The 27,513-nt window shown below is 40.5% G+C and overlaps 1 protein-coding gene across 5 annotated transcripts; it reads right to left on the minus strand.

Annotated features, from left to right (window-relative positions):
* Positions 1–766: 766 nt before the first annotated feature.
* Positions 767–27,495, minus strand: tfeb (transcription factor EB). 5 transcript variants are annotated; one of them, XM_026168323.1, is made up of 12 exons: positions 27,018–27,495; positions 16,166–16,230; positions 12,421–12,525; positions 11,154–11,330; positions 9,645–9,743; positions 9,339–9,527; positions 8,552–8,641; positions 5,236–5,353; positions 5,036–5,092; positions 4,442–4,517; positions 4,186–4,333; positions 767–4,088 (listed from the first exon to the last, which is right to left on the minus strand). In XM_026168323.1, the coding sequence occupies exons 3-12, from the start codon at positions 12,448–12,450 to the stop codon at positions 3,516–3,518; spliced, it is 1,557 nt and encodes a 518-aa protein (XP_026024108.1). In that variant the 5' UTR covers positions 12,451–12,525; positions 16,166–16,230; positions 27,018–27,495; the 3' UTR covers positions 767–3,515. The 5 variants fall into 5 exon arrangements, with proteins under 5 accessions (XP_026024108.1, XP_026024111.1, XP_026024110.1 ...); XM_026168326.1 differs by having other exon boundaries at positions 5,036–5,086; positions 27,018–27,494; XM_026168325.1 differs by lacking the exon at positions 27,018–27,495 and adding an exon at positions 18,324–18,341.
* Between the last annotated feature and the right edge of the window lie 18 nt (positions 27,496–27,513).

The following is a 27,513-nucleotide window of genomic DNA, read 5'->3' on the forward strand; positions in this document are numbered from 1 at the left end:
AATATTTTTTTATAACGTCATTAAATTCACAACCACCTTCCCCCTTTGTTCTGCAGAGCGCCCTCTAGTGGAAAAATAAAGGGAGCCTGAGAAGCTCTAGTTGGATGACTGAACAACAACAGTCAAACTGTAGCTGACGGGAAAAGGCTCGTCCCCAGATGATGACAAAAAGTGGTACAACGTCAGGAGAGTCACAAATCCCTGGCCTAGTTTAACTGAAGTCAATCAGCTTCCAGTCTCCATGGAAACCAAAGACAGAAAATCAGGAGGCAGGTAGGGCAAAAAAATAAACTATAAAAACAATGTTCTTCAGTCTGACAAGAACTACTGGTAAGCCTTTACATTCATCAAATGAGCAACTTGATTTCAGTCCAATGATAAAAAAAAAATCACTCTTCATCTATGTCTGGATCCAAATTTCAAAGTGAAAAGAGAGATAAATAAAATCCCAATCATACATCAGAAATATACACAATCTCTTTTAAAATCAGCTGAAATCTTGAAGTTTATAAATGGTTCCCCAACTCCAGTTAAAACATTGTTTAAATGCCTGTACAGTACACCTCCTGAATATGGCTCTGAGAAGAAAGGGTTGTTTCGGAATAAAATTGAAATAGAACTAAAATATCAAATACAAATAAAATACATTTAAATGGCATAAAACATCTGAAGTAAATCTTATTCCATATTTCTTCCATGTACAAAGTAAAAACAATAATGTCATTTCTTTCAGTGCTTTGGGAAATACAATAAACAAACTAAATAATAAAGAAAACAGACACTTCTTTTAATCAAAAACAAACCCCCTTGAAAGTATGTTCACTAAATAGATTTCTGTTCTGATCATAAACTATATCAATCAAAGGTAAGCCCCAGGTCTACCACAGCAGAGATACGACACAGGTTGAGCACAACCTGCTCCAGTCGTCACTTTGACAGCTGGAGCAATGAATCACCATTGGGTGACAGTTTGAACAGCAGACCTGAGCTTTACCTCTGCAGCTGGCAGCTTCATGTGAATCTCGAGGCAAGAGAGTGAAGCAGTGGGCTCTTCTGAAAAACTGCCTCACTCCACTTTGTGTTCATTTACAGTTACCTCCAGGCATATGTGGACAGTGGCACATTTTTCACAATCTTGCCTCTGCGAGTCACAACAAATGATTCGAAGAAAAGACGCTATTACAGTGCAGACTCTAAACAGAAATATTGCATCAGCCGGTGAGGAATTACAGCCATTTCACACAGTCATTTCTTCATTGTATAAGCAGATAAAAAGTCTTGGAGATGATTTCAACTGTGGCATTTGCATTTGGAATTTGTTGCTCAAAAAGTCAAACGGATCGGCCTTAGGGTACAAAAACAAAACAAACCTTGAGAGAGGCAGTGAAAGCTCGGTACATTCTGATAAAAAAAAAAAAGAGAAGAATGTACCGGAGAAGTTTGGCAAAAAAAAAGCAGATGATGAACAGTTTTGAAAGAAAATACAGGAAGAATCCCTGCTTTAGTCCATGAGTTCAAGACTTAAGGCAGTCATTGCCTGCAAAGGAACCTCAACAAGATATTAAAGAACTGAATTTACAGTTACATCAATTTGCCTCCCTGAAAATAGTGTATAAAAAAAGGCAGTAATTTCTTGAAGGTAAATGCAATATTTTTGTTCAACCCCTCAAAATAAAGTTGACAATCTGCACCTTAACCCCTTGTAACTGTAACTTGAATATGTTTTGGTACACAGCTAAAAATAATAAAAATCACATCAGTGTCCAAAAAAACAAAATGAAACAAAAAAAATGGACACACCTGCCTGTGAGTACTGTAATACCTAAGTGATCGTTTGTGGTGAAAGTGTGCATGTCTGTGAAGTGAGTGTGACCACAAATACATGCAAGTGTGTTCTAATGTCATAAAGACAAGCCTACGGCTGCTGACAGACAGAACTAACACTTCTAGTTCCTTCAGACATGCACTCTGTTCCATTAATTTGACAGGTCCTTAACATTTTGGCTTCATGTCTGAATGAATACACAGGTTTGCTTTGGGTGACGCTTGGATGAAACAGTGTGGAACATGAATAAATTACCAATGCCTGAATGACCGGAATGGCGACACCAACAGACAGACAAAGCCAGCAATTTTGCATATCCTGTATCTCAAACTATTAAACTATTTAAACATGTCAATTCTTTCTTTCACCTCGCCCTATATATAGACCTTAAAAGGTCACTTAGTGGGAGGAAATCACTGTATCTCCTGTGCTTACAAGGTCACACTGATGCAGAAGCAACTTCTAAAGCATTTACAGGTATAGATGAATGTGATACAGAGTCAAAGCTGAAGACCTCCGACCCATAAACACGTGCCTTTGAAGAGGAGCAGCAAAAGTAAAAAGGCACAAACAGACAGGGGTTACAGCCCTGACATATTTCAGGTTAACATCCACTTCTATTTAAAAGCCTGCTTGTGTATTCTGTTACAGTACCTGAGTGTTTTGACACCTCACAGAAATGGATGGCCCCCAGATTTTTGATGGCCATCCAGTGCGTTTTCTCTACCCCCACTCCAAAGTCAACAGACTTTACAGTGTTGAGTAAAGATTGCGACAGTGCTGGAGGTGCTAAAAAATAAAGGTGGGCAACGCTACGTGACTGCCTGTGCATGCATTTTTTCAGAAGATGACAATTTCAGCTCGACAAGTAAATATAAAGGCCTTTGCTAAAAGCTGAATTATCCACCTTTTGCAGCAAACTTCAGGGTTTTTTTTGGCAATATTCCCCAAGATATGGATACATATAGACACTTGAGCAGGCTAACACAAAGTTTTGTCCAACACCAAACGGCTAAAACCTGAGGCCAACTAACAGCCTGAGGAAGGGAACAATGTGACTGCACTGCATCCCCTCAAGATAAATTATGCATGCAGGGCCATAAAGCCATTTCCATTTTGTTCTCTATTGTTCATTCAATCGTTTATGATTACTAAAAGGAGCTGATGTTAGGGGCAAATAACTTGTCCTCTTCGTGTGTGATGATGCACTTGGTTTGTTCTTGTATCTGATAATGGCAGTCTAATTAACTGGGTGTTTTGTCCCTTGTGCAATTATGATTCAGGGCCACCTTTATGGAAACAAGGCCAATTGTGCCATATAACTCCTGACCTGGCAGTGCTGGTTCACACCTTGTAAATGCTCAGTGTGTTGGGCAAAGTTTTAAGCTGCTCAGTTAAACTCACATGCACTTATGTGTGTAGGTGTATGTGTGCGTGTCGGTTTATACGCTCGTGAATGTTTGTGATGAATGTGTACTGTCTCTAATGACACCGAGGGGAAGTTAAATGTACCACAAAGGAGTGTCACTGGTGTTTCCTGAAACTGTGTGATATAAATGATGTCATGTCTGGGGGCTGAATCATTTCTGTGTATGTAATGTACGCATTTTGTGTTTTGCAAACGTGATATTTATGTTTACTACAATCTATGCGAAACCTCGTGTGTTTGACTGAGCGAATGCATGCTTGTCTACATTATGTCTCCGTCCTCTATGCTGAAGCTGGATCTGCGGCTGGAGTCGACAGACGCTTCAGGGGACATCGCTGAGAGCAGCGGGTCTCCACCCATAGGGGACAAAGGCTCGTCCATCATAAGGAAACCTAGGTCGCCTCTCCTCGCCTGGACGTCAAGTCCACCCAGGTCACCCAGCCCAGACATGCCATCTGAAAACCCTGATATCCCATCGCACAAGTCCAGCGACTGGGCAAAGTCAAAGTGCTGGGAGCTGCCCACAGCTGGGTACTGAATGGGAGGCTGAGGCTGGAGATGCTGTGGGACTGGTGGCAGCTGCCTGGGTTCGGGCTGGGCCTGGCCCTGAGGGTGGAAGTGTGTGTGGGAGAGGAACTGGTGCTGCTGGGCCTGGGGATGAGCCTGGTTATGGGGTAGATGCTGGTGCTGGTGGTGTGCTTGTGCCTGGGGGTGAGAATGGTTCTCCTCTAGGCTGGTCTCTTGTTTTATATAAGAACCCATAATGTCACCCGTGTTCAGGCCAGAGGGAGAGTTGCTGGGCAGGCCATGCAGATGAGCCTGCATCTCCAACTCCTTTAGACAGTTGGGAAAGAACAAAAGCAATTTTATTACTATTAATATTATTATTCATTTTCTATGATTCTGGACATGTGCTGTACAAATGTGTTACCTGGATGCGCAGCAACAGCTGCTTGTTGGCCATCTCCATCCTTTTGAAGTTGTTCTCTACTTCTCTTGTCCTCTGTGCATCCTTTTGCATACGTTTGATGTACTCTACAGATGCCCGCAATATAGTGCCTTTGTTCCAGCGCACATCACTAAGCAAACAGGGGAGCAGACAGGCAATTTTCACTTGTAAGTTCATGTCAGTAACTACTCAACATCTGTATTTACTTTAAAAACATGGTGCACTAAGAGAAACTCACAGGTCATTGGTTTTGGGGATCATGGTGCCCAGCTCTTTAATGCGATCATTAATGTTGAATCTCCTCCTCCTTTCAACTATTGCAGAAGAATGATAAGACCAATGGAAATTAGCATAAAGGAAAAAACACACTGAAGATAATATCACTGTGCAGGTGAATCAAAGGCATTAAAATAAGGAACAGGAAATTGTACAGATGCTACTTTTTAAGTATGTATAGCATAGATCAGATACTGGAAATATACAAAAAGTGTAAAGAGAAGCAAACATTTAAGCACACACACACACACACACACACACACACACACACACACACACACACACACACACACACACACACACACAGTCACAGGCAATTACACCTAAGTGCAAGGACAGCAGAAATTACCAGGTTAACCATCCACCCAGTAGTTGGACTATGTCAGCTAAATCAGCACATGGGCCGTATAACACTGTTTCTGCATCGGAAAGATTATGCTTTGTGTGCATGTATGTGGTACGTGCAAATTCTTCGGAAGGCCTGCACATTATAAGTGTGAGAAAATAAAAAGGGAAAAAGGATTTAGGGAAATAGCATTCTGAGGGAAAGACTCACTCAGATTGTGGTTGTCTTTTTTCTGTCTCTCCTTGGCCAGCGCACGGGCTTCTGCGTCTTTGCAATAACAAAAAGTGATTAACTAATGGCTGAGAAAGCGGCACGTCTCAAAAAAGACAGCTTATCAAGAGTGCCAATAAACGCACGCTACGTTTTCACTGATCAACAGAATCTGCATCACTTTGTAACATCTTTCGCACCTGAGAGTTCTCGCTTGATGGTCAGATTGGCAGGACAGGAGTTGCTGGTCATAGCAATGGCTGGACCCTTCATGCCAGGACCTGCATACACATCTAGGTGACTGCTAGAAAGAGGGAGCTGCAAAGGAAACACACGACACACACACACATGCATTTAGAAAATGCATAGTATCTTACAAATACTTTGCAAAGTAAAAATAGGAGATGAGCAAAGGTTTCAATTTTCTGAATTAAAAAAAAACTAATCAAAATGAAAACTAAGTAAACCTGACTTTCTAACATCTCAGTAAGTACCTTTATAAAGTTACTGTTCATGTTTATTGTGATGTAAAGAGCAGATAGCAGCAGATAATGCAGTAATATCACACCTGAGAACAGCCTGCCAAGTACAGAAATGATTGACTATCACCTCATCTATCTTATCTGTCTTTATGGCTCATTTCTCTCCTCTGCTTTCACCAGCTCCTGAACTCACACTCGTGCAGTGGTCTCCACACTATTGCACTTTAGACATTGTATAACAATGGTGATTTAGTTTGCTATGGACTTCTAAAAAGACGTGATTTCCTTTTAATTGTACAATCTAGTTAGCGTGATGAACTTTTTATGCCTTGTAAGCAACCGTGTCGTACTCCCTGAAGCAAGGGCAAATATGACGCTGCTAATGAGGCCTGAAAGATAAAGAACTCAAAGGATGAGATAGCTTAATCTGCTGGCTACTGTCTGAGCTGTGAGATCAAACATATTCACTCACTAATATAAACGCAAACCTATGTATTTAAGTTAGATTTTTTTGTTACAATTCTTACAAAAGATCTAAAGAATATATGAAATGTAAAACTTTAACTTAAATGATAACATTATCAACCGAACTGAAGTTTACCCACACTGTTAAATACCAAAGACTTTTAATTTGTAGGATCTCAAGCATTAACCGTTTTCTAGAGGTAACATTTTTTTAAAAATTTCTACATCATATTAAGAAGAAGACAGAAGCCCATTTGAAACCTTGTCACGATTACAAATCTGGGCAGATTGAGTTATTGAATCAAAAACACACAACTCTAATAAGCCCAAATTCCCTGCCTCGTCCCTCTGCAGCGACCACATTCTGACTGGAAACACCACCTTCATTCTCCACTCCAGTAAAGGCCCATTTAATTCAATTTGAAGACTAAATTCTACTTGAACTCAGTATGGCTCAGTGGAGCAACGCACAAGTCAAACTGTTCACTTGAGCCTGGCATTCAGGGGTGTTCCAGACTTTTGCTAAACTTTGAGATTCCAAGAATTCCATGGAGTTTGCTGCTTTAATCCCCATTAGGATTAGCAGGTGACTTCCACGCACACTGTTCTGACAGCTGGGTGTAAAGCTGGATTTTTTTTTTTTTTTTTTAACATTTTGATTATCACTGAGTTTCTGCCTGTGGTAGTTTATTGTGCTGGCTTCTCACTTAATCAATCTAAACCTGATCAGCACGGTTCACCTTATCAGTGTGATAGTGATTTAAGCAATTAAACACATCATGCAGGATTCTCACAGTTAACTCAGACACTGCACGCAGATGGTCAGATGTATGTGTACAGAATTAATTACTAAAAGCTTAACTGTTTCACAGAAGAGAAGGAAAAAGACAGTATTGGCTGCTTGTATCAGTGTTTGACATGAGTATCAGATAAAGCAACAGGAGACTTTGTAGGTTTCCCTGTCTACCTGCTGCAGGAGCAGGGAAAACGTTGGACAACTACACAATATGTCTGAGAATGCAGAAGCTAAGTCCCGCCAACCTTTATGTTTGAGTGCACCCTGCAGGAGTAATCTTAAATTAGCTTAAATGTGCAACAGTTTTGATTCATGTCCAGCAGAAAACAGCCATCACATGCTAACAAACACGCACGCACGCACGCACACAAAACCACGCCACCACCCCTGCTATTCCTCTTTCTGATAATCAGGCACTCAAGGCTGGGACTTAAGAGTCACTGTGGTTCAAATAACTCATTCAGACAAAGAAAGGAATCCAACAACTCCCAACCAAAACTCAAAGAATTATAAACAAGAGTGCTTCATTGTCTTACCAGTTGAATCTGTTCTCCTTCAATAACTTCCACAATTGCATACGTCTTACTCATCTCCTTCATCCTCTAACTCCTTCTCCTACAGTGCCAAGGCGCTCCCTTCTTCCCTCTAAAGGCACAAGCAGCACATGCAGCTCTGAATGGCACTGCCGCTCCTGTGCTGCCAGAATGACCACGGCAGCTCCGCTCCTTTCTCTCTTCTACCTCTGCTCCCAACCAAACAGGAGTGAACTTTCCCCTAACTGGACTTTCAGCCTGTTTTCCCCTTACACAAATTGCCCTCGCCCCCCTTTCCCTCCTCCTTTCTATTCCTCCCGCCCTTCTCCCCCCCCATTCCAAATGTCTTGTAAACAAGTTGAACTCTAACTGCTGCCAGTTTAATTGTTAATTTTCTGAGTTTGCTCCCTCAAACACAAAGTGCTGTACAGTCTTCCAACTGGTATGTCCGCCCTACAGTTTCTAATTATGCCCAACATCATTCAGGGCCAGAATGTTTTGCGACTAAGTCAATTAAACATTGTTAGCGTATGAGAATATACAGAATCAAATCTAGAGAAAACTCTACTTAGAAACACTAATGTTACAGCGACCACAAAGCAATACCCGATAACATTAAGAATAACTAAGAACATTAACAACTGCCATAAAGAGAGCCATTTTTCACACACAAGAACAATGATTATAGGAAGCACTTAAAAGTCTGAGTACTGATGACCTGGCATATCCAGCTCTGTGACTCATGTAGTACAGACAGAGCTGGAATTGAAGTGGTCGCAGGTTTCAGAGAACATCATACTTAATTAAAACACTTGGGAATTCCTTATTCTATTTTAAGGTGGTGCATTCAAGCTATAGAATCATGTGGTAATACAGAGAACAAATCTATGTAACGCTTGGTTTCAATTTTCAGAATAACGCGACGCAGTAATGTTTTCAGTGCAAAAATCTATTTTAAAAGTAATTCTGACTGTTGCAGAGCGGCCAAACCTCTTTTGCTGCACCATTTCATAGATACGTCACTTGTTTGTTTTTGTTACCACAATACCACTGTAGTGTCACAGCATAAAATCAGCAGAGACAAATTTGCCCGTAAAGGTTTTGTGGCCTTTATAGTCAATGACCCATTTAAATATGCAAAGAGTCCCTTAAAACAAACTGCGTGCGCTTACACAATGTGTAAATAAAATCATACGTTTGGATGCAATGCAGCTTAGTTATATGTATTGTTCCTACTTACTGTGTTTGACATTTGGACAGCATCAGTGAAACTTTGAAAATACTCATCATTGGACTGCATACTGATGATGTTATCAATGACCTCATCCATCTGGGGGGGGAAAAAAAGAAGTGTTAATTATGTTTTTGTGACCTGTTTTTATCTAATGTTAAGAGAGGGAAGCAAACCAAAACCACCATTTGAATGCTTAGAAAACACTAAACTAAAAACAAAATGCTGTCCCTCCTCCTCAATTGATTAAAGCCTCAGAAACTTGATTGTAACCTCCCCGGACATGCATGTTACACTACTTATCTATCTAAAAGGATTAGAGAGAGACAGAAGAGAGGTGGTTATGCTAAAAGCACACAGCAGGTCAAAGTCTTACAGGTTCAAAGGGCCATCCATTCTGCTGCTTCCCTGTCACTTTTTAAGCTGTAATTACTGGTGCAAGGCCATTATGGAGCATTTAAATCCCACTGATTACCATTCTCAGTTATTGCCAGTTAGTCAACACATTCATCCATGTCCCTACTGTGTGCACAACACATTAACATCAGCACAGTCACAAAATGCTCCTCTAACCCTTCAAAAGACCAATTAAATCATTATGGTGCTTTCATAAAATGTGGAGATGATGTTACTTTGGGGGTAATAGTCAACCCTCATAATTTTATATACGAGTGTAATTAAGTCATATTTTAGGGATATTTGTTCAGTCTGGATCCTGTAAATGGTACTTTATGACCTGCCCAGGAATGAATGTTTATGGGTTTATGCTTATGCTACTGTCGGCCCACACATCTACCTCTTTCTCATGGCTGGAACCAATGTTGAGCATGGCCATCGGGCTGTTGGGGGCACTGTTGCCAGACATAAGCTGCTCGGTGCGCATGTGTGGGGACTGGAGAGGTGGGGGTGCAGATGCTGAACCCCCTGCAGGTCCCATGTTTGTGGGAGGCGAGGGTGGTATTAGCCCCGCTACTGCATTGACCGCCTAGGAACACACAGAGAAAGAGAGTGTTACAGCATTAGTGAACAGAGATCTGACATACTATAGGCAGATGTATTTCAATACTACATGGACGGACTGAAGAAAATGACAAACGTATACCTGTTTGGTAGCGTAGGTGGTTGACAGGTATTCTTTCACTTGCTGTCTTCGAGACTGACGGATGTGGTAGTCTGTAGGATTTTCAAGGTGAGTCTGTACCTATAGTAGGGACAAACAAAATGCAATCAGCTCTTTTTCTATTATTAATTCAGCTGGAAACTCAAAGTATCATTTTTGGGTACTTCTTTCTATTTTGTCACAACATATGTGGCAACAAAAAGCAAGACTAACAGCAAGTTCGCTTATTTCTGTTACCACACAGGGATATTATAAAAACATACATTTAATGTACAATATAAGCTTATTACCTTCCAATAATATTTAAAAAGATAACACAGAATATGCGATTCAGACCTCATTATCTCAGTTATGGCACTAGGACATAGTATGTTTAAGTCAGTGGTAAAGCCTACAGGAGTAAAGCCTCACTGAATCCTCTGATGTGGCCACACAGAGCATTGGACTGGCCTCATTCCTTCAGATCAAAGAATAAAGGAGAGAGCAAGCTTGCTCGCCATTACTACAAAGAAAGACTTGACTCCTCAGCCCCCCCTCAGCTCTCTGTTATATAACCATGGTAGGGTTATATTAAATGAACTGTGAACTTTTCAGTCAATAGATATTTGTACTGTGTTTACCTTGTAAATACCTGGTCCAACAACAGTTCTTTACATGTATGCATTTACATGTATGGTTCAGAGGGAGCGATAGAGAAGCTTACCTTATCTACAGAAAGAACAATGACAACTTTAAACTCTGTGGTGATTTCATAAACACCATTCCCCTCTCCCACATATGCACGCATGTGCACGGAGTAAAGTGTCAATGCAGCAAGTTGGAGCATTCAATACGAGTTACACAATGTATGAATTCTCACTGCAAAATGCACAATGTCATATAATGGAGTATTCCACAAACCCATAAACTCGCAAACACACATTATGTAAGATAATAACGCACACAACAAGCATCTCCGGAATCGGGCAAAATGTCACTTCGGCTTTATCTCTCCCTGACTGACTCTATCTATCGCTCCTGTCTGCCCTATTGCACAACGTGTCAAACCACTCTTATCTCCCCTTTGTGTCTTCCTACCTGCTTGGCGCGCCTCTGCATTGTTCTCTTTTAGTTATTTTTTTTCTTTTTAAACCTGACTTTTGCCTGTGTGTCAGTGCTGCTTGTTTGGGAGGCCACAATGCTCAGTGAAGACCTGACCACCTCCAGCTGCATGCTCCTGCCATTGCTTTATTGCTATAACATGTAATTAGATAAATAGAGACATATTTTTCAAACACTCGACCAACATGTTTTCTTTATTTTACAGTCCCATAAATCCGTTTAGTGCTTTCTCTTGGCATGTTTGCATGTGGACTGGGAGCCGCAGACATTTTACTACACTCTGTTTGAGCATAATGTGCAGCGGTCCTGTCAAAAAGAAGCTGTGTGGGGAGTAAATCCAGCAAAACATATCTATCACAATAAGCCATTTGCATCTTAAGAATATCTGACCTTCAGAACCTCCATGGGGACCTGCATGCTTTGGTAATGTTGTGGAGTGCTAATGGCTGGGGTGGGTGCAGGTGGCCCAGCCATGTGGTTCTGCATGTACTGCAGGGCTGCATTCTGCTGCTGCTGTAGCTGCTGCCGCTCACGCTGCTCCTCCTGCTGCAGCTGGTCTCGCATCAGCTGGAAACAAACATGCACACACACATTAGTGTTTATCCTCCACCCAGAAAGACAGTGTAACCAACACCAGCTTGCATCTTATCTTAAAATGAAACCGGCAACATTTTTGGAAGGTTGCTGACCAGAATCGCCTATGATAGAAACAAATGAAGCATATGTCATGCTTCAATAGTTACAACAAATTTGATTTTCTTTTTTTTTGCTTATAGTTCAAGGGCATCTTTATTTTTTACTGATTCACTTCATAAAGTTTTTCCGAGCTATAATTGAATTTGAGGGGAGGGCATTTTTCCAGGTGGAATTTTCCCAAAAATAGTAGTCAGCAATCAGACTTTAAAATATGCACATAAAATAAATATTTTCCAATCATCATCTGATTTCAAAGTGCTTTAATTCCACAGCCGTTCACTGGTAACAATCGAAGCACGCAATGTTAGAATGAGGGGATTTGTAAGTTTCATGCTGCTACCGGTAGGTATCGTAACAACAACAGTGGCTGCAGTGACTCCAACTATGCTCGTGACTATTGTTTGACTATCAAATGTACATGTGCAAAGTGTCTGAAAGGGACACGGTGAGGACTTGTGAAAACTGTAAGATTTGTATGTAAAAGTTTATAATCAGCCGTTTAAAATTTACTTTATTTTAAAAGCTTCAATGTCCATTAAAAAGCAACAACAACAGCTCTGACCTGCCTTTTAGTATATTTTAGTGTATAAATAATTCATTGTTTTTCTTTCTGACCCTTGTGCTGCTGCAACAAGGCATTTACACCACTGTGGGATTAATAGCGTCTATTTATATCCATCTATATAAAAACGATGACATAGTTAAAAGAAAAAACAAGAATTTGTTTTTTTCTTTTTATTTTTTTGGCTCTGTGTTATACCTTATACATGGCAGTGAAAATCAGGCCCTAATGAAACCTAGATAGGTAGACACGCCCATCTATCAATCAAAATGCTATGAGACATTTAAAAGGAAAAAAACGTTTCAAATTCATTGCACAACATTACAAATATAAAGTGATATAAATAGCCAGCAAAACTCCCGCATGTTGTTTACTGAACGGTGGAAGGTTATGTTGTACCTGCATCCGCAAGCCAATGCGTGAGGCCATGGCTGAGGGGCGGGGGGGCAGGGGAGGGCGAGCTGACGTTAATGCACCACAGTCCAGCCCGAGAGGTAGTGGAAGCTGTAAAAGAAACAACGAGGGGGGGGGGAAATGAAAAAATTGTAGTAACATAGAAAGAAGCTAGAAATGATCTGATTAACATAAAATGTAACCTCGCTATTACAGATCATTTGCAAAGAACTAGACTATGGAAACACATCTAACCTCTGAAGAAAAGCCTAATTAAACTAATTCTTTTGTGTTTAATGGCAACATCAGTGGTAGGAAGGGAGGTGTGAGACAAGAGGAGTTGTGTGCAATACTTTCGTGTGAACAGACCTGTGACTTTGTGATGTTACAATTTTTTTGGCTTTGTTTATTTAACAGTGAAGCAGATTCTCAACTTTAGTTTAAGCATTCATTTCTTGTTGCAAATAACAAACAAAAGTCTTACCTTAGTTTGTCTTATTTATGCTAGTATATGTATGCAATTGTTTGACAATAACAAGATTATCAATAGTTAGTAAAGGTTTGGACAAACAGCTATTTAAACTTATAAAAGAAGTCCAGAACCAAGTTGATTAAATCCTCTGTTCAGTTAAGTTAAATCAAGGTAGTAGTCACACCAACGCAATATCTCATTTATAACATTCAAAAAAATAAATAATCAAGATTTCTGTGTTCCCACTGAATCAACTGTACTAAATCCAATTTCTAAAAGATGTTTAAAAGCAGGGTGAATACTCATAAAAACTGTTTACCAAGTTGACACAGCATTCGCTGATTCACAGTCTCTGATCAGGCCTCAAGTAAGCAAAGCTGGATCAGTGAACAATCTGACACATCACCAGCAGCCAAGCCTCTCAAATCTATTCATCTAACCATCCATTCATTGTCTGCCTGTTGTGCAACGTTTTCAAAGAAATAAAAAATAAACAACCCCCCAAAAACATACATCTCATGACTGTTCCCAAATTGAAATGTCACTTAAAAATCCACCTTTCATGCTGTATCTTTTGAATCAAAATTCCTCAACTACAATGACCTTTTGACTTTCACACCTAATGCGCATCAATCACATAACATTAGCAGCTAATGCAAAAACAAGGATCACTTGCACACTCCTGGTGTCACCCTGACTTGACCCTTTTAGTTTTGTTATGATGAAAAAAAAGACAGGAAATAATTTTTTTTTTTCCCCCACATAGAGGATGATTTCCAGTCATGTCAAAGTCATGTGGTCTTGTTGTTCTTAAGTGATCATGTGAGCAAAAAGATGAGGGGAACACCCGTCACCCCTTTCAACATCTGCTTTTTTTCTCTCACATACACAAAGTTAGCATAGATTGGGGAGTTCCTGGGCTGATAGTTCCCCTTCTGCAGTGACTTGCGTTTAGCCCCTGCGTGACTAAGCTTCTCTGGCCCTTATAAAGGTGTGATGAAATCAGTGCTACATCTCAGTGTCTAGTCAAATATCTTGTGCTTGCGGTGATGTGGGATGGAATAGCACAGCATCAGTCAGAATGTGATTGCTCCATTCTCTGTATATGCTCATAAAGAGAGAAAGACAGAGCGAGAGAGAGAGAAAAGCTCATTGTGCACGAGGTACAATAAGAAGGGCAGCTCCTATTGAGAAGGACTGAAGCCGCCTGTTGTCCACAGTGTACATTTCAGCAACCGAGGGGGCACACACTGCCTGCTTTGTGCCCATTAGATGGCCCACATGAAAAACACACACCCATGCAGAGATACACATTCAAACACATGCAGTTTCCAAAACACACTTGTGCCAGAACTTGGACTTTAGGGCAGGCCAACCGGCAGATCTTAAAGGCCAGCTTGCTTTAATCTGCAAGATTTACAGCTGTTGATGCAGTGCTGCAACAGAAGGAGCCTTCCTGCAGCGACAGTAGTAAATGTCCTCAAGGTGTGTACTTGTGCATAACAAGGGCTAGTTGCACAGGGGTATGTTGTCGTTGACCATAAAAGCTCTTTGCAGACACAAGCTTTACTTATAAAAACATATTAGATTTGACTTTAACCTAATGGTCTACTTTGTAGAGAAACCAGGCTACGTGGCACAAATAATGGCCCAAAGACACACATTTGAATCCCCGATGCACGAGTAAAAGGATTCCAAATCTACCTTGTTTGTAAAGCTGCTGACAGTGGCAGATGCGTTTGCTGCAATGTTTACATTTCACTTCCTCCATTTCATCATGCAAAGTATGTATCATACATCCACCCAGTGTAACAAAGCCATGATCCATGACCTACATGTCCTGTAAATGTTGCACACTTATTTTCATCATATAGGATGTCACTTCCTGATATCATATGGTGACACACTGCTACCAGGCAGTGTGATCCCCCACACGGGCCTTCCCATTGCCTGACATCAACTGGGGGCATTTGTGACGCAGTAGAAGCACAGAGCAGTTATTGTGTGTCCGACGCTGTAATGTCACAACCCCTTCACTTCAAACACTGACAGCCAGTAGTAGGATGCAGAGCGGAGGAAGCCCGGGTCAGAGGCCAACACTGCCACGTTAGTCACACAAATATATCTCAACCAAAGTCTAGCTTTCATGTCTAAACTACCATAAGCATGTGTTACTGCAGTACTTTGTGTGAATTAAAACATTTTCAGATCAGGTCAAAGTAAAGGCTGATCAGATACATCTGTGAGGAGGCAACATGGCTAGGTAATGACAGCTAACCAAGAAATCCAAGACGTGTGTAATATATTCAACTTAGAGAGTGATGACAGCTTTTCTTCCAGGCAGAAGCATAGCAGGTACACACAGAAGTACACACTAATGTGGGGGCAGTGTGGGGCTATAGCACCTGTGCTCGGAGACAGCGTGTTAATTTGTGGAGTGTTTATTTTTAGAAGTGGCTGTGCAAAGCCAAGAAGGGCCTTTTTGGCAACCAGCAGTTATATGTGGGGTGTGTACATACACACACACCTACCTCTATGCATGCATGGTGCACATGTATGTTGTCAAACCTGCATATACATAACAGCATGTAAAACTTTATTTAAAGCAAGTGTAGGACCTGTGCAAATCAGTTCTGCACAGTTAGTGAGCATAGAGACAAGAAGTGCAACATGGCTAGCCCTGCTCTGAACACCAACACGTCAACAATGTAGTGCAAAAGCTGCTTAACCTTCCTCATGACAAGACATTAAAGTTTTCACAAACCAAACTTGGAAAACCAAAGAATATAATTTCAAGTCAAAACACAAACGCTGGCTTTCTCATTAAGTTATCTGTCTTCCTGTGCTAATGGCTAAAATAACCCCTGCTCTCTGTTCTCCTTTTCAGGAACACCATGTTCCCCTGAACTACGATGTGTTTTTTTGTTGTTTTCTTCATGTGTTTGTGTTTGTGTGCGTAGCCTCATGCATTTGTGCATGTTTTTGTCTGTAGGTGCGGGTACAGGTGAGAGGAGGGCATGCACATGAAGAGTAAGCCTGCATGTGTATTAGTGCTCTACGGTGTTTGCCAGTTTTCATGCAGACCCCTGTTACCACAACATATCTGTGACATAAATATATATGGTTAGAGTATACAGGGGTTATATAGGCACACTGATTTTATTTCTAATTCTGAATGAAGCACAGTGCCACAAACACTTGGCATGATGATTTTGACGGTAGAATATGAAAAGATATCTTAACAGCACGCAGACAGACACACACACAAAATACAATTACCTGTTTGAGAGTAAATAAGAGTTCACAAAGTAGTGTGTGCTCTGCTTATGCTGCTGACTACATGTCTGGATGATGGAGAAAGTCGATGGCCAATGGGATGAAGGGATGAAAGAACCAAGAGACAACAACAATCAAAAAGAAAAAGAAGAAATGATTGGTTATAAAATGTAAAACTGAACAGAGAACTGACAGATAAAATGAACAGCTATAAATAAAGCATACAAATTTGGCAGTTGTGAAAAAGCAGCTGAGGAAGCAGTGAAGTATTTAAGAAGGGGGAGCTGCAGGTGTGCAACACACACTTAAAGCAGAATTTCCATAGCGGAAGCAAGTGAAGCAACAGACCATGGTGAGGCTTAAGTATAAACACATGCGACAGGAAGATATTCTCAATAACTGATTTGAAAGTTGTTGTTTTTTCACCTCGGCTCATTCTTCAGGCACTGCATTTCCTATACCTGGTTTCCAGTCATTTTAACACCTTAATCATTAAAGTAAGAGCGTCAAGGATGTAAAGGTTTTTATGAAAAGGGATGCACACCCAAGGAAATATCAAAACATTGCACAATATCATGGTTAGAGTTAAAAGGGATCTAATATACACACATATACAAAACGCACACTTTTAATATCTTAGTGAGGACATCTAAGTGACATACTGCTTTCCCTAGCCGCTTACCCTAACGCTAACCATCAAAAATGAATCCCTGAACCCTTAGCCTAAACCTAATAGTAACCCTGACACCAAAACCACATTCTGAGTCTCAAAAACGTCTTCAAACTCGTGGGGACGGGCATTTTGTTGCCATAAGGGACTGGTGGTCCCCACAAGTATAGTAGCGTTCCAATTTTTGATCATCACAAAGATATCTAAACATGGTACACACACACAAAGAGTATATATGATGCAAAATAACCACTCAAACATAGTCAGGAGTCTTAAGACTGTAAATGTAACGTGGATAGAAACATCTGTGTAATTTATTACCATCTCCTTACCAAGATGAAGTGCGAAGGTTGAGTGATTCTACTCAGTGGCTAACTTTCAGAAGGTCATCTAAATGAATCACCATAACTCATCAACACTGTGCCTGAATCACAATGCCTGTCACATTCAACAGCCTATTTATAGTCGCTCAAGAGAGACCCTGAGCACAGCGAATCTCAGCTGCAGTGATCACAGAGCAGAGAGTACTGTGAAAAAAAGCACGGAAAGAACAACAGCAGGCTCTCCGCAGTATCTATTGTACAACACAGAGATATAGGAAGGACAATGAGCCAGCATCATCAATAAAAACCACAACGCATTACTTCCCCTTTCCTTCCATGAGTTTTCACAACTCCTAGTTCTGTTGGCGGTGAAGCAACTTCCTTGCCAGGCAAGCCATGGAAAAAACGAAAACTTTTTAAGCCATGACTTTTTTAAAAATTAGGAGTAAGGAACAGTTTACACCAAAAACTTTGCAATTGTTTGACACTGACAGCCACTCTCATACAGCACTTGAACTCCTAGAAGGAAGGGAAGAAAAAACCTACAATAAAACAAACGCTGTCTAATCTAAAATCAGTTAAGCTATTTCATCTAACCAAACTGGTTAAACAGACACGAGACCTGAATTATACACAAGCCATATAGAGATTATGTAAGTGAAACACAGACAGTAGGGCACTATAGGGCAAATTATAATACTTTTATCCAGCATCTCTAAGAGCAGGTGTAGTGCAGTCTAACTTATAAACTAGAGGATAACCCATCACAGAAAACCTTCTGAAAGTCTGGCCTCCACTGATCATTTTTTCTTTTTATGCTTGCAGTTCAGCTAAGATTAACTGCCCTCTGCCATAATCGATCACAATGCTAAACAACGCTTCAAAGCTGCTCAATCATATTTTTCGTTTTTCTTTCGTTTTTCTTTTTTAAAAGTCACAGACAGTACGTTAAAATTGGGCCATAATAGACCAGATCTAAAGTGGTTTCTGTTGCTGTAAGTGTTTCTGTTCCTCTGCCTCTTACAAAAATACTTTGCACATAATATGTTCAGACATGTTTCATAGTAAGCACGAACAGAACTCAGGGTGACAGCTGTCAACAGCCAGGCACCACGAAACACACACAACAATGGATATAGTTCAGTATAGTTAAACTTCAGGTTCTTACCAGAAACTCTCCAACTACTCCAAAGACAGCATAGTGTATCCAGGTGAAATGAGCTCCTCCACGTGTTAGTAAACACACTGACAGAGACCATGAGCCGTTTGCTTGCTCAGCCAACCAGAGCTTACATGTGCTGCTCCACTGATTGTGATGCCACCCCTTCCTCAACAGAACTGCTTAAAGTACAGTGTCAGTCACTATTAGTCACCTTCTGCCCCCTTTCTAACCACCAGCTCAGCTTCCTAGACGTCCTCCTCCTCCTGCTGTTTCCCTCCTCTTCCCCTAAATTACCCTGAATGCAATCGTCTGGGCCAACAACAAGGAGATCCCTGTGTCTAGCTAACTCTTTTAGTTTCTTCATTCTCTCTCTCTCTCTCTCTCTCTCTCTCCCTCTCTCTCTCTCTCTCTCTCTCTCTCTCTCTCTGTCTCCATTGGGCAGCTCCTCCTCAGTCCAGCCTCTCTTCTTAATTCAGTGCACAATATTTGCATACAGCAACACCTACACATATGCGTGCGCAATTTGAATGCAATTCCTTATTTTATCTACCAGGTCACTGTGTTTTTATGACCTATGGGGCAATGAATCAGCACATTTACTTCTTTAATTGAACACCCACACACTAAAACCACACCACACAAACAAAAAAGCACACAAAAACATTAACATTGATGATCTGCATTTTTTCAGTGTTGTTTCCACAGCTTTCTGACTTTTTCTAATAAATGAAACACAGCCATGGATTTCTAAAGCTGTGATCTCTGCATTATTCAGGTATGATTTAATTTATGTTTAGAAAAAAAACACACACAGGATACATCACACATAGCTAAAATGTGATCCAAATAAACATCTGAAACACTAGTGGTAGCTTTACAGGCATAAGATCTGACCAGCAAAAAACTGCCTCCAATGAGGGTTTACGTTTTCTGAAGTAGCGCAGCAGAGTATTGCAAACTTAAACCTATATGAAATATCCATGTATTTCTGTCATTAATGAGATATTATGGATGAATGGCTCCTGAAGGCGGCTCTCTATAAGACAGTAAAGAACATCAAAATCTCACGTTCAATAAAATGCATATACACAAGTACGTTGTATCCATCAACAACCAGACAGACAAAAAAATAAGGAAACAGAATACTTGTGGATATGCCAGAAAGTTTATTCTGTTTATTTGGACGTAGCTTTTTTAGTGGGAGAAACATTTTGTCACTCATCCGAGGGACTTCTTCAGTCAGCTGACTGCAGGTTTCACCAATCTTAAAAACAGTACATTTGCATAATGACCAAAACTAGCATCACTGATTACCAATGGGCCGTGCTATCAGTTTCTTGCAGTCAGCTGACTGAAGAAGTCCTGTGAATGAGTGACGAAACGTTCCTCTTATTGAAAATGCTACATCCAGATGAACAGAATCAACTTTCTGGGATTTCCCTACCTGGATGCTTGAGCATGCATCAAGACTTATGGATAGGATTTTTAACAGACTCTGAGTGATGAGTTCAAGCATCATCGCCTGAACTAATATTAGAATAAATTCATGGCATAGCATACTAAACAACAGTATCGTGTACAGATCTGGCTAACAGTATCATGTTTTTAAAGATATTCCCCATTGATATTCACATAGATGTTCCCATAAAACTATTGTAAAGAGGCAGTACTCATCTGAAAATCTCTTATGTTAAGGACTATTGCAATTAATAACACTGTATCTAACCCAGTTATTTACATCCCTCCATGCAAACACTTCCAACCTCTCCACACCCGGTATGCCTCAATAAGGAAAAACAGGCCACTATGCTAGTTGTTCCTAACACAACAGAGGAGGACACAGGCCAGCATGGTTCAGCAGCACCCAGCTGACAAGAATCCCTTGTTTGTACACAAAGCTTTAAACAGTAGGCCAGCTCCAGTTCTCATAGTGCCCACAGTGTATTTACTGGGTTATTTTCGTCCAGGGGCAGGACCCATGAGGGTCCTCAGCTTATTGGCCAGAGAAACTGCGTTCTAGGCTACCAATGGTAACTAATTTCAGTAGGAGTAGGGGGGGGGGGAAAATCTCTGACCATGACAGCCTTGTACCCTTTTACAACGGCCTTTCAAGGATTCACATACATTGACGCAAACATACATACGCCAATCAAGGCCCTCTCCATTGTCGATACGCAAGTTTCCCATTTTTTAGTGCCTCAGTCACTACAGTTGGGGCCAGATACTGTCTACTCTATAAAGACCAGTACTGCGGCTCTGCTGAAAGTCTAAAACACGTGTTTTGATATGTTTGAATCAAGTCTGACCTGGCTATGCTCACTTATACCTATACTGTGTGCTATTGATGTAGGATAAAACAGGGCCGTAAATATGCCAGGAAAGTCAGAGAAGCTGGATGTAGCCTGTAACTTCACCTGTGTGTGCTTTTGTGTAAGATGTATCAAGAAATAATAAAATATAACTATTTTAGAACTTTAAAATGCATTCTTTTGGGGGGGGGGGGGGGGTTCTTTCTTTTTTTAAATCCATTTAAGCTTTATTTAACCAGGAAGTCTGTTGTGATTAAAATCTCTTTTGGAAGGGAGAAGGTGGCGCCACACCACTATACCAGCATGACACATGATATTTTTGGTAACCAAAGTGATGTTTGCAAGATTTTGCAGACCACAGCATCTGACGAAACCAATATTCACTTATGTAAGAGTTGCTTTACGTTAAAAACACTAAATAACTGAAACTCTTTGAAAAAGAAAACAAAAGAAAAAACAGAACCCACAGCACTTCCCGACTATGCACATAACATCATTTGGCCCGAGGTGACCCCATGCTGTGTGTATGACTAATAGGAGTGTTGTTGTGGTTTAATGATACTTGTCACATGCTATAAATTATATGGGATATTACAACTCTAATTTGAAGAAATATACACGTTTACAGTTTACAGGCAACAACGTCATGATATTCCAGTCACCGTGTATGAAGCAAATAGCTGTTTATTTTAAATCAATCCCATTTCTTGTTGGAGAATTTAAAATATACACTAATAATATAGACAAAACAAAAGTAGTGGTCTCTGTTTGTGAATTTAAGAGTGGGTAGTACAGTAACTAACCAACCAGCAACCAGCTACACTACATTTCTTTTTGCATGGGTGAACATCATCATATGCGGGGAAAATGTAATGGAAGGCAATCTAGAGATGAGATGAGAGATAAGGCAAAGACACACACACACACGTGAGTGAGTGAGTGAACTTAATTTGACTTTGGCTATCACACACAAACTTAATGACCACCTTGAGTACAAAAAAAATCAAATCGCTGTAATGCAATCTAGAAAACTCTTGAAAAACTTAGTTAGTGATGGAAAGTAACCGAACGTGCCTGTACATGTGCACAAGACTGCGTTTCCGATCAGAATGCATTTCTTGTCCTCTGATCAAAAATGAGACAAGTTTTATTTAAACAGTATAGACAAAGGAATGTTATCTATACAAAGACACCCACACACAGCTTGATGCTGTATATAACTTTATCAAAGAATAATCTAAAGATTTTTCCATAGACTATTACCAGCCCTAAGAAAGAAAGACAAAAACAACAACAACAACAACAACAACAAAAACGCAGCTATTAAATTACTAGGATTAATTTATACATGCTTGTTTCACTCAGGATTTTTCCCTGGTCATTCCCAAAACACTGAATATGCCAGTGTTTTGGGAATGACAGCGAGAAGCCAACCACCTTCAGGTTATATAACATACAGCATTATGCAAGGGGAAAGAAAATATCTAAGGAATCAAGTTATAATCACTTGGAATTTGAGTATCTTTTTGTATTCAATTCATAACTGAAAGCTGCACAAGGTACAATTCAAAGAAAGTTCTTGAACTCAATCCATAAGGCATATAAAATATACCAGATTTAATTTTGGCTCCTTGTGAAGACCTGCACCATTTCCAGCAGTCCTGCTATTTTTAAATCACTTCCTGGAAGTACCATGCTTGTCTGCAGTTTCATCATGAACCTCAAACTTTCGTGAACAGCAAACATCAACCTCTGAGTCAGACGGACCCAGCTATCATTTTGCTAATCATCATGGGTAACTGGGACACTGGCCTCTCTTTTTTGACACAAAGACCGAACAGTGGTCTTAAATGGGAGAGTGGAAGGGAGATCATGAGGTGAGTAGCGCCACCAGGTCCATGTCATTTTATTTAATTCACAAGTTGTCACTGTAAATTTGTCCCTGAAGGTCAAATGTCTGTCAGTGAAAATTTGGCTCAAATTACCTGAACTTAGAGAACAGGCTCAGCTCATTTTGAGCTGTTTACAATCAGAACTACTCCGTTTGACTCCATATTCTTCCTTAAAATGACATTCAAGTTGAACAGTTGTTATCGGGCACTGCAAATGCATGCCTAGAAATGGTCAAAATGGGACTTCCAAGGAGCGATCCAAGCTTAGCAGGAGCAGGAGTGCTGGAACACTTACAGCACCTCACAATGAGCTGACCTTGAAGGGGATAGTGGGCAAATTTAACTCAGATATGCTGTTGAGGGAGTAAAATATTGTTGTTTTAAATCTTCAAGTACAAACATGAAAAGCAATGTGACGCCACTGTGGAGCTCAGTATGACCACCCCGACCCCAAAAAGGTACAAGCTGAGGAGGATTGAACATTTCTGAGCCTAGATGAAAAAGTAAGGTCAACACAAGATGATAATAAGTTCCAGGAATTTGGGATATCAGCCATTTCCGAACGACAATTAGTCAAAGGCAGAAGATGCATCCATCCATTATGCATCCAATATGGATAAATATGTCATCATGAGTCATCAGTGAGTCAATAAATACTCTCCCTGGATCTTTTTTATGCCTTAAAACTAGCCTGAAATCTAAGCTAAAAAATGCTGGTGAGATAATCTTGAGAAAGCAGATTTGTGTTTTCAAATCACCAGTGGTTTCAAAGTACAGTCAATAGCAACAACACTTGGAATCACATTATGAAAACCTGTTTGAGGAGCCCACAGGGCATAACATTAAGGAAGCAGTCTGTGGAGTACATGTGAAAGTTCCTAGTAAAGAACTGAACTGTTCAGCTGGAACTACTTTTCACAGCACTGAAGACGATTATAAATGGAAAGAGTTTGTGCACAACTTAAATAGTAGCAGATACAACACTTATCTTTTATCATCAGTGCTTCACTGAACCTTGAAATCTATATTTTTTGTGTTAATTTCACAATGCACTTCAACTGTTAGCTTCCTGAAAGAAGTGAAACTACCAAGGACATTCTTTCATATTCATTAAACACACTTACTACACATACCTTCCTTTATTAAGAAAAGCTTTTAACACAATAACTGATTCATTCCCATTTGTGTGAACAACTTTCAAATGTCACACACATTGTGTGTTAAGTGTGCAGCAACTTTATGTTTAATATTTCTGAAAAACATCTTAATAAGGAGATAAAAGGTAACTGTAACATTTTCTGTGGGCCACTGTAAGAGATGAGGTTTAAGAGAGACATATCTACCAACTACAACTGATCACTGCAGTTCACAATGATAAGAAAACTGTAGAAACACACACTGCAGCTGCCCAGTTGTGTATAACTCACAGATGCAGATGAGCAGCGATTCTTACAGAGAGAAATGAGACTGAGCAAGCCTGTCACTACTGTCTCTCAGTTAAAAAAAGAGGATGTGAAACTGTGGAATGAAGATAAGATGAGGAAGTGGAGTCACACATTTTGCACATGCCCTAAAACGCCCCACCCACACTTACCTCTGGGAGATCATGGGTCATGTTGTCATATAGCACATGAAACGCTGTCATTCCCGTGGTTTTCTAGAAAAACTCCGAGCTTCAGTGAAAAGCTTATGCAGTAGTTTGTGTTATATTTCTGTCTGCCTTTTTTAAATTATTATCTCTAAGGAAAACCCAACAAACCACCAGGATAGGACAAGAGCTGAGAAAGCTGTGTAGGTCATGGGAGAACTGTCCATATGGCAAACGCATGAAGCTGTGTTTACACACACCTGATGCTCTTTCACACTAGAGTACATCCATTTAACCGAGCCACTGTGCTTGTGTGTCTCAGTGTGCAAGTGCAAGGGTGTGTGTGTGTGTGTGTGTGTGTGTGTGTGTGTGTGTGTGTGTGTGTGTGTGTGTGTGTGTGTGTGTGTGTGTGTGTATACACCTTGCCTGCCTATGTTTACCTGAAGAAAATTAATCCCATCACCAACGGACTGCAGACACATACCCAATGAGGCCGAAAACATCTTTCTCTCTCTCCCTCTCACACACACACACACAGGATGCAATGATTGTACTAATTTGTGCCTTTCTGTGCCAAGTTGAACACAAATCAGGGAACAGAAATACTAAAATGAAATCTTAATTAGAATACTTGATGTGGTCACATTTCCTGTGATGTTTCCATCACAACTTTGGGTTCTTGTGCTGCTCTGTCTGAACAGGTGGCAGCTGTGCTATTGGAGAGAATTAGAGTGCAGTCAGTCTATCAGGGGTTACTGCTGCTCTGCATACTGTGACCAGTGACCTCTGACCTTGCTGACAGTGACCTGACAGCTCTGTGCGTTTAATAACCCTGGCCCCTCTCGTATTGTGTGCACTACATAACCCTGCTGGTTTCACGATGACCTTCAGTCCCATTCTTATCTGTGTGCCTACACTTGTTCAAAAGGAGTCTAAACAGCTACACAGACACCTTGCACATGAATACATTTAATCTTATAAATTTAGTTTCAATATCAATTGACTCTATGTAGATATATCTCCAGCAATCCATCATTTATTTGAAAGTTTAGCTAATAAGCAGTATAATCTCCGTTATGTAAACATGCCGAAAGGCATGTGATAAAATTACAAGGCAATAATTCAATTAAAATGGTTCATTGGCATGCAGACTGGATTAGTTACAGCTATGCTATCTGTCCATGCTGATGCCCAGTTTTTTCATCATTTCTGACTGGTTACAGAGTCATGGTCACAGTCATGAGAGAGAAACAAAGATAGTCAGAGGTAAACTAGACAGAGGCAGAAGGAAAAAAGAAAGTTTCTAATCAAGCATATTTCAAATTATACATTATTCCCATAGTCGGATCTAAATCCAGTCACATGCATACTTATCTGTGGGTGTTTTTGTGTTTCAGTAACATGTAGACAGACATCCTCTTGCCTCACAGCTCTCCCTGTCTTCTATATCAAAACCCATGTGCATATATTCACGTATCACGATGAACCCTGACCTCATTGATGCCTTTTCGCAAAACTCATTTTACTGGAAGTGATTCAAGGCAAGCGCAAATAAAAGGAACCCACTGCATTTCCCCTTAACCCAAGCTTCACAGATTTGTTAGACATGCAGAAAGGATGGAAGCTGGAAAGACAAATGAATTTAAGCAGTAACCCAAAAGATGATACAAACAGATTGCTGATATTTCCACTGCGACTTTGCTCTCTGGGGAACAGTATGTATGATTGCAGAGACCAAGGGTCACAGAAGAGAGTCTTATGCCAAACGTTGATGGTGTAATATAGAGTCGCAAACATGTTCTCAGGCAGGAGGGGGGCATTGAGCCACTGCACCCATGGTCTGGATGGGGGGGAGGGGGAGTATGTGAAGCCAAGGTGTTGGGTAAATAAATAAGGGGTTGCTGATGCTAAACATTATTCTGCTGATGTGAATCTGTTTTTTTAAATAAGTTGCTTCATCTAAATTTATTTCACCTTTAGTTGGGGAACGTCATATCTATCTAAGTAAATTGTTGGTCAAACAGTTTAACCACAGTCCAGAAAAAGCAAGCTAAAACTTCACGGTGAAACGACTGTTAAACCCAACCACGCATGCGCCTTTAGAGTCAACTATTATCGCTGCATTACCAGACAGCAACTGTCATGCTAAACTCTACTTTCCACTTAACATACATACAGCACATGCGCGCACACACATGGAAATAGGAATAGCGCTCTGTGCTGAGAGAAAAGGCTGCATAAATCAGGGATGCCTTCATCACGTTGGCACCTTGCATAACTTTAAAGGTAAGTACTTTAACAAGCAGAGCAGTAATACAGTCTGTACAGTCACAGACTTATACATAGCAGCATACCCCAAGGCTGAGGTGTTGTTACTGATACCGGTCTGGCTGCAGCTTATAAATGGCAAGAGAGGCAACTCCCAGCAGACTCGCAGAGGACAGTAAAAGGGAAAAAGTGGTGCAGCGCACTGCAAACTAGTGGTTCCAGGGTCTTCATCACAATGGCAAATGTGTCTTTATATTTAAATTATGGTTAAAACTACACGTACAAAAATATTTAACGCAATAAATTCTGAAATGTGTCATGAACACCTCAAATCTTTCTACAAATATATTCAAGGCGGCAAAACTACGTAAGTAGAACAAATGTCCTGTATAATTTCTGTTTGTAGCCTGTATGCACAATTCATTTTTGTATTAATTTGATGAAATTATGCCTTTTATTTCGCCAAAAGGGCTACATAATCAATTAGTTCAATCTAATCCATTCCATTTTAAGTCGATAAATCGCCCAAGTTTGCGTTGAAAGAGAAACGCGCACTTGTCTTTTCTTTTCACGGGGTTTCTAGAGGCAGCAGCGGTTCAGCAGAGGCTAACAGTTTCAGTAGCGTTGGTGAAATCTAACTTACCCGCTCTGAAGGTCAGACAGTACAAAATAAGAGTCAAGCTCAGGAGGAAAAAAAAGGTGCGTGGCCACTTCTATATATTCTGGCACCAAGTCCGTCAGAAACTATCACAAGCTGAGTTTTAAACCAAGGTTTAAAAGGTTTGACTTTCCCCGTATTTCCACACACCGACAGCGCGTGTGTAACCGATGACACTTAGCCAATTTGTTTTCGTTTTGACGGTCAAGTTGTCACAACTCAGAGCGTCCGCGGTCACCTGTGCCACCGCCAATGGCAAAGCGCAAAACGCCCTTGTGGGAAATGTAGTTTTTACATCGTGTAAACCAGAAGATGCGCTATTTTGAGGTAGTGACGTGATGCCTGTTGACTGCAAAGTTAGTTCCGAGTCGTTCAACAAAAGCACTCAAAGAACTAAACGAAAGGAAAATCTGGTATGACTGTTTCATTGTGCAGCCTGTTGATGATCTTCCGTTAACAAATGTCAGTCTTTGTGGCACAC

This window comes from Astatotilapia calliptera, chromosome 5 (genome assembly GCF_900246225.1).
Source record: "Astatotilapia calliptera chromosome 5, fAstCal1.2, whole genome shotgun sequence".
Lineage (NCBI taxonomy): Eukaryota > Metazoa > Chordata > Actinopteri > Cichliformes > Cichlidae > Astatotilapia > Astatotilapia calliptera.